This window comes from Somniosus microcephalus, chromosome 5, assembly GCF_052327205.1.
Source record: "Somniosus microcephalus isolate GS21.2 chromosome 5, FLI_Smic_1.0, whole genome shotgun sequence".
Lineage (NCBI taxonomy): Eukaryota > Metazoa > Chordata > Chondrichthyes > Squaliformes > Somniosidae > Somniosus > Somniosus microcephalus.
The window spans coordinates 10,558,122-10,572,294 of NC_140991.1; the positions used below are offsets into that span (position 1 = coordinate 10,558,122).

At 50.4% G+C, this 14,173-nt stretch overlaps 1 protein-coding gene across 1 annotated transcript; it reads right to left on the reverse strand.

Moving 5' to 3' along the window:
* Positions 1 to 7,198: 7,198 nt before the first annotated feature.
* Positions 7,199 to 13,530, reverse strand: cfap20 (cilia and flagella associated protein 20). Its single transcript, XM_085987315.1, has 5 exons — positions 13,430 to 13,530; positions 12,436 to 12,547; positions 10,050 to 10,238; positions 7,916 to 8,026; positions 7,199 to 7,405 (listed from the first exon to the last, which is right to left on the reverse strand). The coding sequence occupies exons 2-5, from the start codon at positions 12,478 to 12,480 to the stop codon at positions 7,403 to 7,405; spliced, it is 348 nt and encodes a 115-aa protein (XP_085843441.1). The 5' UTR covers positions 12,481 to 12,547; positions 13,430 to 13,530; the 3' UTR covers positions 7,199 to 7,402.
* Between the last annotated feature and the right edge of the window lie 643 nt (positions 13,531 to 14,173).

A 14,173-nucleotide genomic window follows, 5' to 3' on the forward strand; every position in this document is an offset into this window, starting at 1 on the left:
CTCTGTATCTAACCCGTGCTGTACCTGCCCTGGGAGTGTTTGATGGGACAGTGTAGAGGGAGCTTTACTCTGTATCTAACCCGTGCTGTAACTGCCCTGGGAGTGTTTGATGGGACAGTGTAGAGGGAGCTTTACTCTGTATCTAACCCGTGCTGTACCTGTCCTGGGTGTGTTTGATGGGACAGTGTAGAGGGAGCTTTACTCTATCTAACCTGTGCTGTACCTGTCCTGGGAGTGTTTGATGGGACAGTGTAGAGGGAGCTTTACTCTGTATCTAACCCGTGCTGTACCTGCCCTGGGAGTGTTTGATGCGACAGTGTAGAGGGAGCTTTACTCTGTATCTAACCCGTGTTGTACCTGTCCTGGGAGGGCCATGTCAGTAAGGTAGTGTAGAGGGAGTTTACTCTGTATCTAACCCATGCTGTACCTGTCCTGGGAGGGCCATGTCAGTAAGGTAGTGTAGAGGGAGTTTACTCTGTATCTAACCCGTGCTGTACCTGTCCTGGGAGGGCCATGTCAGTAAGGCAGTGTAGTGGTTATATTACTGGACTTGTAATCCAGAGAATGAGAGATCAAACCCCACCATGGCAGTATGGTGCAATGTGATAAACGACCAGATAATCTGTTTAACTTCCCAGAAATGCTAGGGAACCAAGGGTCTAGTGAGGAGGAGGAATTAAAGGAATTTAGTATTAGTTTAAAAAAAAAAAGTGCTGGAGAAATTAATGGGATTGAAAGCCGATAAATCCCCAGGGCCTGATAATCTGCATCCCAGAGTACTAAAAGAGGTAGCCATGGAAATAGTGGATACATTGGTTGTCGTCTTCCAAAATTCTATAGATTATGGAACAGTTCCTGCAGATTGGAGGGTGGCAAATGTAACCCCACTATTTAAAAAAGGAGGGAGAGAGAAAATGGGGAACTACAGACCGGTTAGCCTAACATCAGTAGTAGGGAAAATGCTAGAGTATTATAAAGGATGTGATAACAAGACACTATCAACGGGAATCGACAAAGTCGACATGGATTTATGAAAGGGAAATCGTGTTTGACAAACCTACTGGAGTTTTTTGAGGATGTAACTGGTAGAATAGATAAGGGAGAACCAGTGGATGTGGTGTATTTGGATTTTCAGAAGGCCTTTGATAAAGTCCCAATAAGAGGTTAGTGTGCAAAATCAAAGCACATGGGATTGGGGGTAATATACTGGCATGGATTGAAAATTGGTTAACAGACAGGAAACGGAGAGTAGGAATAAATGGGTCTTTTTCGGGATGGCAGGCAGTGACTAGTGGTGTACTGCAGGGATCAGTGCTTGGGCCCCAGCTATTCACAATATATATCATTACATTTGGTTCCCTCATCCAAATCATTATTTCCAAGTTTCCTGAGGACATGAAACTAGGTGGGGTTGTGAGGAGGATGCAAAGAGGCTTCAAGGCGATTTAGACAAGTTGAGTGAGTGGGCAAATACACGGCAGATGCAGTATAACGTGGATAAATGTGAAGTTATCCACTTCGGTAGGAAAAACAGAAAGGCAGAGTATTATTTAAATGGTGATAGATTGGGAAATGCTGATGTACAAAGGGACCTGGGTGTCCTTGTACGCCAGTCACTGAAAGCAAACATGCAGGTGCAGCAAGCAGTTAGGAAGGCAAATGGTATGTTGGCCTTCATTGCAAGAAGATTTGAGTACAGGAGCAAGGATGTCTTACTACAGTTGTACGGGGCCTTGGTGAGACCACACATGGAGTACTGTGTGCAGTTTTGGTCTCCTTACCTAAGAAAGGATATACTTGCCATAGAGGGAGTGTAGCGAAGGTTTACCAGACTGATTCCTGGGATGGCAGGACTGTCGGATGAGGAGAGATTGGGTCGACCAGGCCTGTATTCACTAGAGTTTAGAAAAATGAGAGGGGACCTCATTGAAATGTATAAAATTCTGACAGGGCTAGACAGACTGGATGCAGGGAGGATGTTTCCCCTGGCTGGGGGGGGGGGGGGTCCTAGAACGAGGGGTCACAGTCTCAGGATAGAGGGTAGGATATTTAAGACTGAGATGAGAAATATTTTCACTGAGGGTGGTGAACCTGTGGAATTCTCTACCATAGAAGGCAGTGGAGGCCAAGTCACTGAATATATTTCAGAAGGAGATAGATTTCTAGACACAAAAGGCATCAAGGGGTATGGGGAGAGAGCGGGAATATGGTATTGAGATAGAGGATCAACCATGATCATCTTGAATGGCGGAGCAGGCTCGAAGGGCCAAATGGCCTACTCCTATTTTTCTATGTTCTATGTTTGATGGGACAGCGTAGAGGGAGCTTTACTCTATCTAACCTGTGCTGTACTTGCCCTGGGAGTGCACTTCTAACTTGTGCTGTTGCTGAACTGAGTGTGGATGAAGGGGCTGAGTAGAGAAAGCTTTTCCTGACATATAACTTGTGCAGCATCTCACTGTGGAATGAAGCAGTGTAGATAGCGTAAGAATTAGGAGCAGGAGTCAGCCATTTGGCCCTTCGAGCCTACTCCACCATTCAATAAGATCAAACTAATGATCTACCTCAACTCCACTGTCCCCATATCCCTTAATATCCAAAAATCTATCGATCTCTGTCTTGAATATACTCGACGACTGAGCCTCCACAGCCCTCTGGGGTAGAGAATTCCAAAGATTCACCACCCTCTGAGTGAAGAAATTTCTCCTCATCTCAGTCCTAAATGGCCGACCCCTTATTCTGAGACTGTGACCCCTGGTTCTAGACTCTCCAGCCAGGGGAAATGTTATGTTTCAATGAGATCACCTCTCATATTTCTAAATGCTAGGGAGTATAGGACTAGTCTACTCAATCCTCATAGGACAATCTTCCCCCAATCCCAGGAATCAGTCTGGTGAACCTTCGCTGCACTCTCCCTCTATGCCAAGTATAGTCCAAAGATGTGCGGGTTAGGTTGATTGGCTATGATAAATTGACCCTTAGTGTTAGGGGGATTAAATACGTGGGGTTACAGGGATAGGGTGGGATATGTGTTGGTGTAGGGGTTACGGGGATCGGGTGGGATATGTGTCGGTGCAGGCTCGATGGGCCAAATTGGCCTCTATCTGCACTGTGGGGTTTCTGTGATATTCTTTCCTGGGTAAGGAGACCAAAAAAACTACACAGTACTCCAGGTGTGGTCTCACCAGGGCCCTATATAATTGCAGCTTGACTTCTTTACTCTTGGCCTTTATTACAAGAGGATTGCAGTACAACATACCATTTGCTTTCCTAATTCTTGCTGTACCTGCATGTTAACTTTCAGTGATTCGTGTACAAGGACACCCAGGTCCCTCTGAACACCAACATTTCCCAATCTCTCACCATTTAAAAAATATTTTGCTTTCTATTTTTCCTGCCAAAGTGGATAACTTCACACTTCACATTATACTCCATCTGCCATGTTCTTGCCCATTCACTTAACCTGTCCATAGCCCTTTGCATCCTCCTTACAAGTTAGCGTTGATTGATTTACTCTGCTCCTGTGTTTAATACCCAATATATTATTGTTGCTTTAACAGGGTTGTAGGATCATTGTATTGTAGGTCAACCGATCAAAGCTAGGAGGAAGGTTAGAAGAATTTTATTTACTGGGTGAGTTATCTGGAATGCACTGCATCAAACTGGTGGAAGCAAATTCAGTAGTAACTTTCAGAAGGGAATTGGCTATATACTTGGCAGAGCTATGGGGAAAGAGTGAGGGAGTGGGACAAATTGGATAGAATCATAGAAATTTACAGCACAGAATGAGGCCATTCGGCCCATTGTGTCCGCGCCGGCCGACAAAGAGCGATCCAGCCTAATCCCACTTTCCAGCTCTTGGTCCGTAGCCCTGCAGGTTATGGCACTTCAAGTGCACATCCAAGTACTTTTTAAATGTGATGAGGGTTTCTGCCTCCACCACCCTTTCAGGCAGTGAGTTCCAGACCCCCCACCACCCTCTGGGTGAAAAAATTTCTCCTCAAATCCCCTTTAAACCTCTGACCAATTACTTTAAATCTATGCCCCCTGATTATTGACCTCTCTGCTAAGGGAAATAGTTCCTTCCTATCCGCTCTATCTAGGCCCCTCATAATTTTATACACCTCAATTAGGTCACCCCTCAGCCTCCTCTGTTCCAAAGAAAACAACCGTGGCCTATCCAATCTTTCCTCATAGCTAAAATCCCCCAGCCCAGGCAACATCCTCGTAAATCTCTGCACCCTCGCTAGTGCAATCACATCCTTCCTGTAATGTGGTGACCAGAACTGCATGCAGTACTCTAGCTGCGGCCTAACTAGTGTTTTATACAGTTCAAGCATAACCTCCCTGCTCTTGTATTCTATGCCTCGGCTAATAAAGGCAAGTATCCCGTATGCTTTCTTAACCACCTTATCTACCTGTCCTGCTATCTTCAAGGATCTGTGGACATGCACTCCAAGGTCCCTTTGTTCCTCTACACTTCTCAGTGTCCTACCATTTAATGTATATTCCCTGTCCTTGTTTGCCCTCCCCAAATGCATTACCTCACACTTCTCCGGATTGAATTCCATTTGCCACTGTTCTGCCCACCTGACCAGTCCATTGATATCTTCCTGCAGTCTACAGCTTTCTTTTTCATTATCAACCACACAGCCAGTTTTTGTATCATCTGCAAACTTCTTAATCATGCTTCCTACATTCAAGTCCAAATCATTGATATATACCACAAAAAGCAAAGGACCCAGTACTGAGCCCTGCGGAACCCCACTGGAAACACCCTTTGACCATTACCCTTTGTTTCCTGCCTCTGAGCCTGTTTTGGATCCAACTTGCCACTTTGCCTTCGATCCCATGGGTTTTTACTTTCATGGCCAGTCTGCCATGTGGGACCTTATCAAAAGCCTTGCTAAAATCCATATAGACTACATCAAACGCACTACCCTCATAGACCCTCCTTGTTACCTCCTCAAAAAATTCAAACAAGTTAGTCAGACATGACCTTCCCTTAACAAATCCATGCTGACTGTCCCTGATTAATCTGTGTCTTTCTAAATGAAGATTTATCCTTTCCTCAGAATTTTTTCCAATTTTCCCACCACCAAGGTTAGGCTGACTGGCCTGTAATTACTCAGTCTATCCCTTTCTAAACAACGGTACCACATTAACAGTCCCCCAGTCCTCTAGCACACCTGTAGTCAGAGGATTGGAAAATGATGGTCAGAGCCTCTATTTCCTCTCTTCTCTTAACAGTCTGGGATACATTTCATCTGGGCCTGGGGTTTTATCCACTTTCAAAGATGCTAAACCCCTTAATGCTTCCTCTTTCACTGTTTATTCCATCTAATATTTCACAGTCCTCCGATTGCAATGTCTGCATCGTCCCTCACTTTTGTGAAAACAGACGCAAAGAATTCATTAAGAATCATACCCACGTCTTCCGCGTCCACACACAGGTTACCTTTATGGTCCCTAATAGGCCCTACTCTTCCTTTCGTTATCCTCTTGCTCTTAATGTATTTATAAAACATCTTTGGGTTTTCCTTGATTTTACTTGCCAATATTTTTTCATGCCCTCTCTGCTTTTCTAATTTCCTTTTTAATTTCACCCCTGCACTTTCTATACTCCTCCAGGCTTTCTGCAGTATTGAGTCCTCGGTATCTGTCATAAGCTTCCCTTTTTTTCCCCCTTTATCCTACCCTCTATGCCCCTTGACATCCAGGGAGCTCTAGCTTTGTTAGTCCCACCCTTTTTCTTTAAGGGAACATACTTGCTCTGAACCCTCACTATTTCTTCCTTGACTGCCTCCCACTGCTCCGACACCTTCAAGTTTCTATCTCCAGTCCACTTTGGCTAAATCACCTCGCAGCTTAGTAAAATTAGCCCATTCAAGGAGCAGACCTGATGGGCTGAATGGCCTCCTATGCTGTATGATTCTTTGAAATTAATGGGAATATTGACAAACTTTAGGTGTGGACCCTGACCATTCTACATTATGCACCTAAGCAGACCCCAAAGACTCTCAAATCATGGTCATGTGGGTGAGGTGATGGAGGGCTGCTCACCCCATAGAGCCAGTGGGTAGCGTGGGGGAGGTGGGAGAAAGAACCCATATGATTATGGCTATAATCTTCATGGCTCTGAAAAGATTTTAGATATAAAGTCAATTTCTAGTCAACCTGAAATGGACACCTCTGCTACTGTATACAGGAAACTGTGTGATATCCAGCACCGACGGGACCGAGCTGTTGCCGTCCCATCAAAACAGCTGGACAAACCAGCGCTAATGTTGAAACATACGGCTCCGTATCTGGCAACAAACCCTGTTGCTAGCAACAGCTTCTAAACAGTTGGCCATACCTTGCAAGCGTCTCTGTAGCTTCGCAACAGCTTCAGCGCAGACCTTGCAGAGCCTGACTGAAGCACCGGGAAAAAAAACTTAACAATGGCTCCCGATTTTTGCTGGTGGATTGAGCATTCCGGACAGTTTACCTCCAGATAAACCAAAGTTTCCTGTATTCTGATTTCTATTAGAACAGCCATCAATCCTACTATTGACGTATGAGGAGAGATTGGGTCGATTGGCCTTGTACTCGCTGGAGTTTAGAAGAATGAGAGGGGATCTCATTGAAACTTAAAATTCTGACAGGACTGAACAGACTAGATGCTGGAAGGATGTTCCCGATGGTCAGGGAGTCCAGAACCAGGGGTCACAGTCTAATATAAGGGGTAAGCCATTTAGGACAGAAATGAGGAGGAATTTCTTCACCCAGAGAGTGGTGAACCTGTGGAATTCTCTACCACACAAGGCAGTAGAGGCCAATTCATTAAATATATTCAAGAAGGAGTTGGATATATTTCTTAAGGCTAACGGGATCAAGGAGTATGGGGAGAAGGCAGGGACAGGGTACTGAATTTGGAGGATCAGCCATGATCACATTGAATGGCGGAGCAGGCTCGAGAGGCCAAATGGCCGACTCCTGCTCCTATCTTCTATGTCTATCAGGATGTAATACAGGTACACTTAATGCTGGCAGCCAGCACCATTTTCTCTCCTGGATGTGGATGACACCTGCAAGGCTGCATTCACTGCCCAGCCCGAGTTACCCGGAGAACCATTGCAGCCCGTCAGGATGGTACTCCCCTCGCGGGACATGTGCTTTATGCCTAGGATCTCTTCAGTAAAACACTGGGTCCGGCTCAAGTATAAGAAAGTTTTATTTCAAATAAAAGATACACCAATGACGAGGAAGTTTAAATCATTGGGTTTATATTAAATGAAAATATACAAAGCATTTATTTTCCATAGCGTTTCTCCACATTGGGCAGCTGATGGTACGGAGATGAGGGAGGGGAGCTGGACGTCTGCCAATATATATGGAAGCTTCATCCTGCTCACGTATCTCACTAGAAGGACAGAAATGTTTAGGACAAGTTATCTTTTAGATCTCCACACTCTTCACCCCCTCCCCTTATCCAGACCGTGTTTTTCTGTGACCAAAGTAGGTGGGGAGGGGTTTGGTGTGTAAAATGCACCACTTCCCTCCTCGCCAGTCCCTAGTTTCCTGACAATCTAACCGTTCAACATCTCCCCTCTCCACTCACCCCCTGCACAGGCAAAGTGCCTCTTCATTTCTTTCTTCCCCCCCTCCCTCTATGCTTCTGGGTTGGAGAGAAGAAGAAATCAAGAACATTGTGGGGCAGAGAAAGATCAAAACACTCCAATCTATATGAAAATTAATTAATTTCAAAATATCTCCTGCAACAGGCCACTTTTCCCAGGTGCAATATCCTTTCCCTTTCCACCCGTCAATCTACGTACCCCATGCACATAAGGTTCCCACCCCAGTTACCAAGGCTCTGCCAGTGCCACTCTCAGTCTGGTTAATATGAGCCCACGTTTTACAACAGACTCACCTTGGCCTTATTCTGTACAGGTAAGTAAAGTTTGAACTCTGCTGGGAGCTCGTCCTCGGAGTAGAGTCTGTCAGAGAAGTAAACCCGCCGGATCCGACAGTTCGCATGAATCTGGAAAGCAAACACGGCCAATTCTTTAACTCGACCACTTCTAGTGAAAATAAAGTCAACACACACAGCAACACTGGCTCCGGTTAACAGTGTGCTCTGCAAATCAGGGAGGTGTTTGGGTTAACACATCTCAGGTTCCAATGTCAGTATTCGGGGGTACAGATACAGAGGGGCATTATTGCCTTCAGCAGACTGAAAACAGGGAGAACGTGCAACACAGGCTGCACCCCCGCCAAGATGATGCGGAATCTTTTTAAATGTTCAACTTATCTGTGGGTTGCTTGAAATAACCGCACAGCTGCCAACAAACAGGAAAGCTTTAATCAGGCCAGAGTGTCTGACAAGGAGACATGGCCAGAAAAAGTCCCTGGAGATCTCCGTGCAACAGGAGGCAGAGCCCAGTGAAGACCCAGGAATCTCTGTGTATAGTTGGAGCCTCTCCCCCACTCCAGGTACAGCAGGAGGTTTCCCCAACCCTGTGCAGGAGGAGGCCGCCACATATAACAGGAGGCAGTAGTGATTCAGACCCGAAGGTTTTTATTTCTTGGTTTTCTTCTTTAGAGCTAAAATTGAAAATGGGGTCAAAAAAAAATTCACGGGGAAGTAACAGGTGAGCAAACTGATTCGATTCCTGCCCGTGAAATGAAAACAGGAAACACTAGAAAAACACGGCATGTTGTCCCTTCACCACAAGGTTCCAGATACTGCAACAGATCGTTCCAATAAAAGAGTTATCCTGGGTTTCCTCTTTCAGGCACTGACTGGTGTTTCCAGCACTTTGATTTTATTTCAGATTCCTCTCTCATTTCTTCCTCTTAATCCATGCCTCAACCTCCAATTTTTACATTCTGCTCTGTTTTGCCTTTTAGGAGCCACTTGAGCCTGGTCCAAAGCTCTCCCGGCTGACCTCCCATCCTCCTGCTCCGCTCCGATTCCACAGCAGGTCCCATTCACCCATCACCTCCGTCCTTGGTGACCCAAGATTAGCTTCTTGTCCCCCCAACGCTTCAAATTTTAAATTACTGTGTTTAAATCCCTATGTGTCTCGCCCTCGCCATCTCCATCTCCATCACGTCCTCCGGCCCTCCCACTCCCCCTCACATCCTCCAGCCCTCACATCCTCCAGCCCTCCCACTCCCCCTCCGGCCCTCCCCATCTCCATCACATCCTCTGGCCCTCCCCCTCACATCCTCCGGCCCTACCCCCCCCTCCCTCAACTCTCCCATCCTTTGATTCCGGCCTCTTGTGCATGCTGCCTGCCTCCCCTTCACTGGCGCCATCACCCACTTCAAGACCATCCTTAAAAGCCACCTCCTGCCAATCTTCTTGTTGCCCCTCCAACGTCCGTGTCTTGGGCACGGAATCCGATTTTCCTCGCGTCTTGGGATATTTTTTCAGAATCACACAGCACAGAAGGAGGCCATCTGTCCCATTGTGCCGGCTCTTTGAAAGAGCTCTCCAATTAGTCCCACTCCCCTGCTCTTTCCCCAGAGCCCTGCACATTTTCTCCCTTGTAAGTATCCAATTTCCTTTTGAAAGTTACTATTGAACCTGCTTCCAACAGCCTTTCAGTCAGTGAATTCCAGATCATAAAAACTCACTGTGTAAAAAAAATTCTCTACATCTCCCTTGGATTTTTTGCCAATTATCTTAAATCTGTGTCCTCTGGTTATCGTCCCTCCTGCCACTGGAAACAGTTTCTCCTTATTTACTCTATCAAAACCCTTCATAATATTGAACACCTTTATTAAATCTCCTCTTAACCTTCTCTGCTCCAAGGAGAACAACCCCAGCTTCTCCAGTCTCTCCACATAACTGAAGCCCCTCAACCCTGGAACCATTCTAGTAAATCTCCTCTGCACCCTCTCCACGGCCCTGACATCCTTCCTAAAGTGTGGGGCCCAGAATTGAACACAGTACGTTCTATGTTAAAAAGGTGCCATGGTAAATGCGAGCGGTTGACGAGCCCCCGTTGTGTAATGGCGGCTACCTACCGACAGCAGCCAGACCCCCACCGCCTCACCTGCACGCGCAGCGTCTCGATGTAGTTGGTGCCGTAGGCTCGCCGCGTGAAGTCAGACAGATTAAACTGGATCTGGTTCCAGCCGTCGTCCAGTCTCATGGGCATGGTGCAGATGAAGGGCTTCACCCGGGTCGTGCTCTGGTAGTTGCTCGCTCGGAATCGCCGCCGCACATTCTTGTCGTCCAGAACCTGTGAGGACAGAGCGTGGACATTGAGGACTGGATGGCGCGGACAGAGAGGACTGCACAGAGCGCGGACAGTGAGGACCGCACGGAGCGTGGACAGTGAGGACTGGACGGAGAGGACTGCACAGAGCACGGACAGTGAGGACTGGACGGAGAGGACTGCACAGAACGCGGACAGTGAGGACTGGACGGAGAGGACCGCACAGAGCGCGGACAGTGAGGACTGGACGAAGAGGACTGCACAGAGCGTGGACAGTGAGGACCGGACGGAGAGGACCGCACAGAGCGCAGGCAGTGAGGACCGGACGGAGAGGACCGCACAGAGCGCGGGCAGTGAGGACCGGACGGAGAGGACCGCACGGAGAGGACCGCACAGAGCGCGGGCAGTGAGGACCGGACGGAGAGGACCGCACAGAGCGCGGGCAGTGAGGACCGGACGGTGAGGACTGGACGGAGAGGACCGCACAGAGCGCGGGCAGTGAGGACCGGACGGAGAGGACCGCACAGAGCGCGGACAGTGAGGACCGGACGGAGAGGACCGCACAGAGCTCGGGCAGTGAGGACCGGACGGAGCGCGACAGTGAGGACCGGACGGAGAGGACCGCACAGAGCGCGGACAGTGAGGACTGGACGGAGGGGACCGCACAGAGCGCGGGCAGTGAGGACTGGACGGAGGGGACCGCACAGAGCGCGGGCAGTGAGGACCGGACGGAGAGAACCGCACAGAGCGCGGGCAGTGAGGACCGGACGGAGAGGACCGCACAGAGCGCGGGCAGTGAGGACCGGACGGAGGGGACCGCACAGAGCGCGGGCAGTGAGGACTGGACGGAGGGGACCGCACAGAGCGCGGGCAGTGAGGACCGGACGGAGGGGACCGCACAGAGCGCGGACAGTGAGGACTGGACGGAGGGGACCGCACAGAGCGCGGGCAGTGAGGACTGGACGGAGGGGACCGCACAGAGCGCGGGCAGTGAGGACTGGACGGAGGGGACCGCACAGAGCGCGGGCAGTGAGGACCGGACGGAGAGAACCGCACAGAGCGCGGGCAGTGAGGACCGGACGGAGAGGACCGCACAGAGCGCGGGCAGTGAGGACCGGACGGAGGGGACCGCACAGAGCGCGGGCAGTGAGGACTGGACGGAGGGGACCGCACAGAGCGCGGGCAGTGAGGACCGGACGGAGGGGACCGCACAGAGCGCGGACAGTGAGGACCGGACGGAGAGAACCGCACAGAGCGCGGGCAGTGAGGACCGGACGGAGAGGACCGCACAGAGCGCAGACAGTGAGGACTGGACGGAGAGGACCGCACAGAGCGCGACAGTGAGGACCGGACGGAGAGGACCGCACAGAGCGCGGACCGGACGGAGAGGACCGCACAGAGCGCAGACAGTGAGGACCGGACGGAGAGGACCACACAGAGCGCGACAGTGAGGACCGGACGGAGAGGACCGCACAGAGCGCGGACAGTGAGGACTGGACGGAGAGAACCGCACAGAGCGCGACAGTGAGGACCGGACGGAGAGAACCGCACAGAGCGCGACAGTGAGGACCGGACGGAGAGGACCGCACAGAGCGCAGACAGTGAGGACCGGACGGAGAGGACCGCACAGAGCGCAGACAGTGAGGACTGGACGGAGAGGACCGCACAGAGCGCGGGCAGTGAGGACCGGACGGAGAGGACCGCACAGAGCGTGGACAGTGAGGACTGGACGGAGAGGACCGCACAGAGCGCGGACCGCACGGCGGCTGATATGGGGCAGCACTGACTGAGACTTTAAAACCATGTTCATTCTACCCTCACCCCCAATCCGAAGATGCTGGGGGGGGTGGGGGGTAAAACAGTTCCACCGGCCCTGACCGTCCTGTGAGATGTCCCGCCAGTGGCCCACTCTCCTCATTAGATGGTATTGCTCTCCCGTGCCCAATGTCCACACTGGAGACTGTCTGGCAGGAAGTCACCGCGCTGTGATCAGGAGCAGGAACTCTCAGCTGAAATTCTCCCTCCCCATCTCAGCTTGGTGCGGAGGCCAAATGTAGCTCCTGAATTGCCGGCTCGGAACAGGCCGGGATTTCAAGCCAAAGCGCGTTAGTGCGTCTGGCGCAGGACCAGGGCGGCCGTGCGTTGACCCAAAGTGCCCCCCGCGGTTCACTGTCGCGGCACCTGGTTCAAAGGGTGCGAGGAGCTCGTTCTTCGCTCTCACCTGGACTTCGAAGGTGAAATATTTCTTCAAGTTCTTGATGATCATCACCAGGAAGGGGAGCTTGATGCCGAGGGTCTTCTTTGGATCTGCCGGGCACGTGATGTACGTGGTGCTGAAAGGGGTTTCACACACAGTTAGCATCAAGTCAAACTCACACAAAGACACAGTTACAGCTCCTAGCCACCACACACACCATGCCCCTGCAAGCTAGTTTATTAATAGAGAACGCACAGCACATCCTGCAAGACCATCAGTATCTCTCTCTGGGGAGGGTCCTGTTTATTAATGTCTTCTGGGATTCAAACCGGCACGAGCTGCAACTCTATTCAAGTTTTCACACATTGCCCGTGGATACAATCCCAGCATCACTGAAGGTGCCGACCCTCCCCTCCTCATCCCACCCGAGGGCATCCACCCTCTCCTCCCCTACCTCCGTCGCCATTATACACGAGGCTTTTGACACACGGTGACAACACCATCGAGACTGATCCTGTCCTCAAACCGTCGCGACACAAATTCGCACTTACAGCAAGGTCACTACACCCCCCCCCTCACCCCACCCATTGCAGAGCTCCCCTCCCCCTCTTCCCCGAGCTCTTCTCCTCCTCCCCCCTCCCTCACCCCTCCCCCGAGCTCCTCTTCTCCGAGCTCCCCTCCCCCCAGCTCCCCTCCCCCGAGTTCCTCTTCTCCGAGCTCCCCTCCCCACCAAGCTCCCCTCTCACCCCCTAGCTCCCCTCCCCCGAGCTCCTCTTCTCCGAGCTCCCCTCCCCTCTCCACCAAGCTCCCCTCCCCCCAGCTCCCCTCCCCCTCCCCCGAGCTCTTCTCCCCCCTCCCTCACCCCAAGGTGCTGAGGCCGATTCTGTCCCCCCTACCACCCAACAGTGGAGGTGGTTTAACTGATTGGGGACTGAACCAGGGTCTTTCCCCTGTATGTCCGAGTACTCAGGGAGTTTAGCACGGTGAGTTAAAGCAGGATGGGATCTGTCGGACTCACCTGACATTGGTTCCTTCAACCTCCAGTACCAGGGACTGGATGTCATTGTCTGTAATTCTTTTTATGTGGCCGTTTCTGACCTAAAGTTAAGCAGAATAATATACAAATTAAACTGGTATAAGCTGGGCTTGGGGTTAATGCACCCCATGCAGGCACAGGAACCTGAAATGAGTATTTTATATAATTATCTGTTCATAAATATTTAGTCCGTCAGAGGCAGTTAAACTACCAGAGTCAGCCCTGAATCCGGTTGAAATTACCCCTTACACTTGTTTGCACTGCCTATAATATAGCAAAATGTCCCAAGTCACCTCCGAGAGGAGCTGATTGGACACGGAGCAGGAACGGGGCCTCAGGTGAGGTGACCAAAGGCGTGCTCACTGAAGTGGGGTTTAAGGAGGCTTTTATAGATGGCTCGTGGTGTCGCCCGGTGGACAGACAGCACGGCACTGACGGGGGAGGGGGTGAAGCGGGACGCACAGGAACCCAGACTCGGAGGAGCAAAGGGTGCATTTCGCAACAATTCACCAACAAGACGGTGTTACTGCTGCAAGGCACTCGGACACCATCGCAGCGAGAGGTACAACGGCAGCAAACACAGAAACCCAGTCAGCCGAGGCTGACCCGACACCCCCCTATCCCAGCGTGAAGTCGTTACTGTTCCACCAGTTCTCCGCACTAAAGTCCTGGAACAGAGAGATGAGAAACATAAGAACATAAGAAATAGGAGCAGGAGTAGGCCAT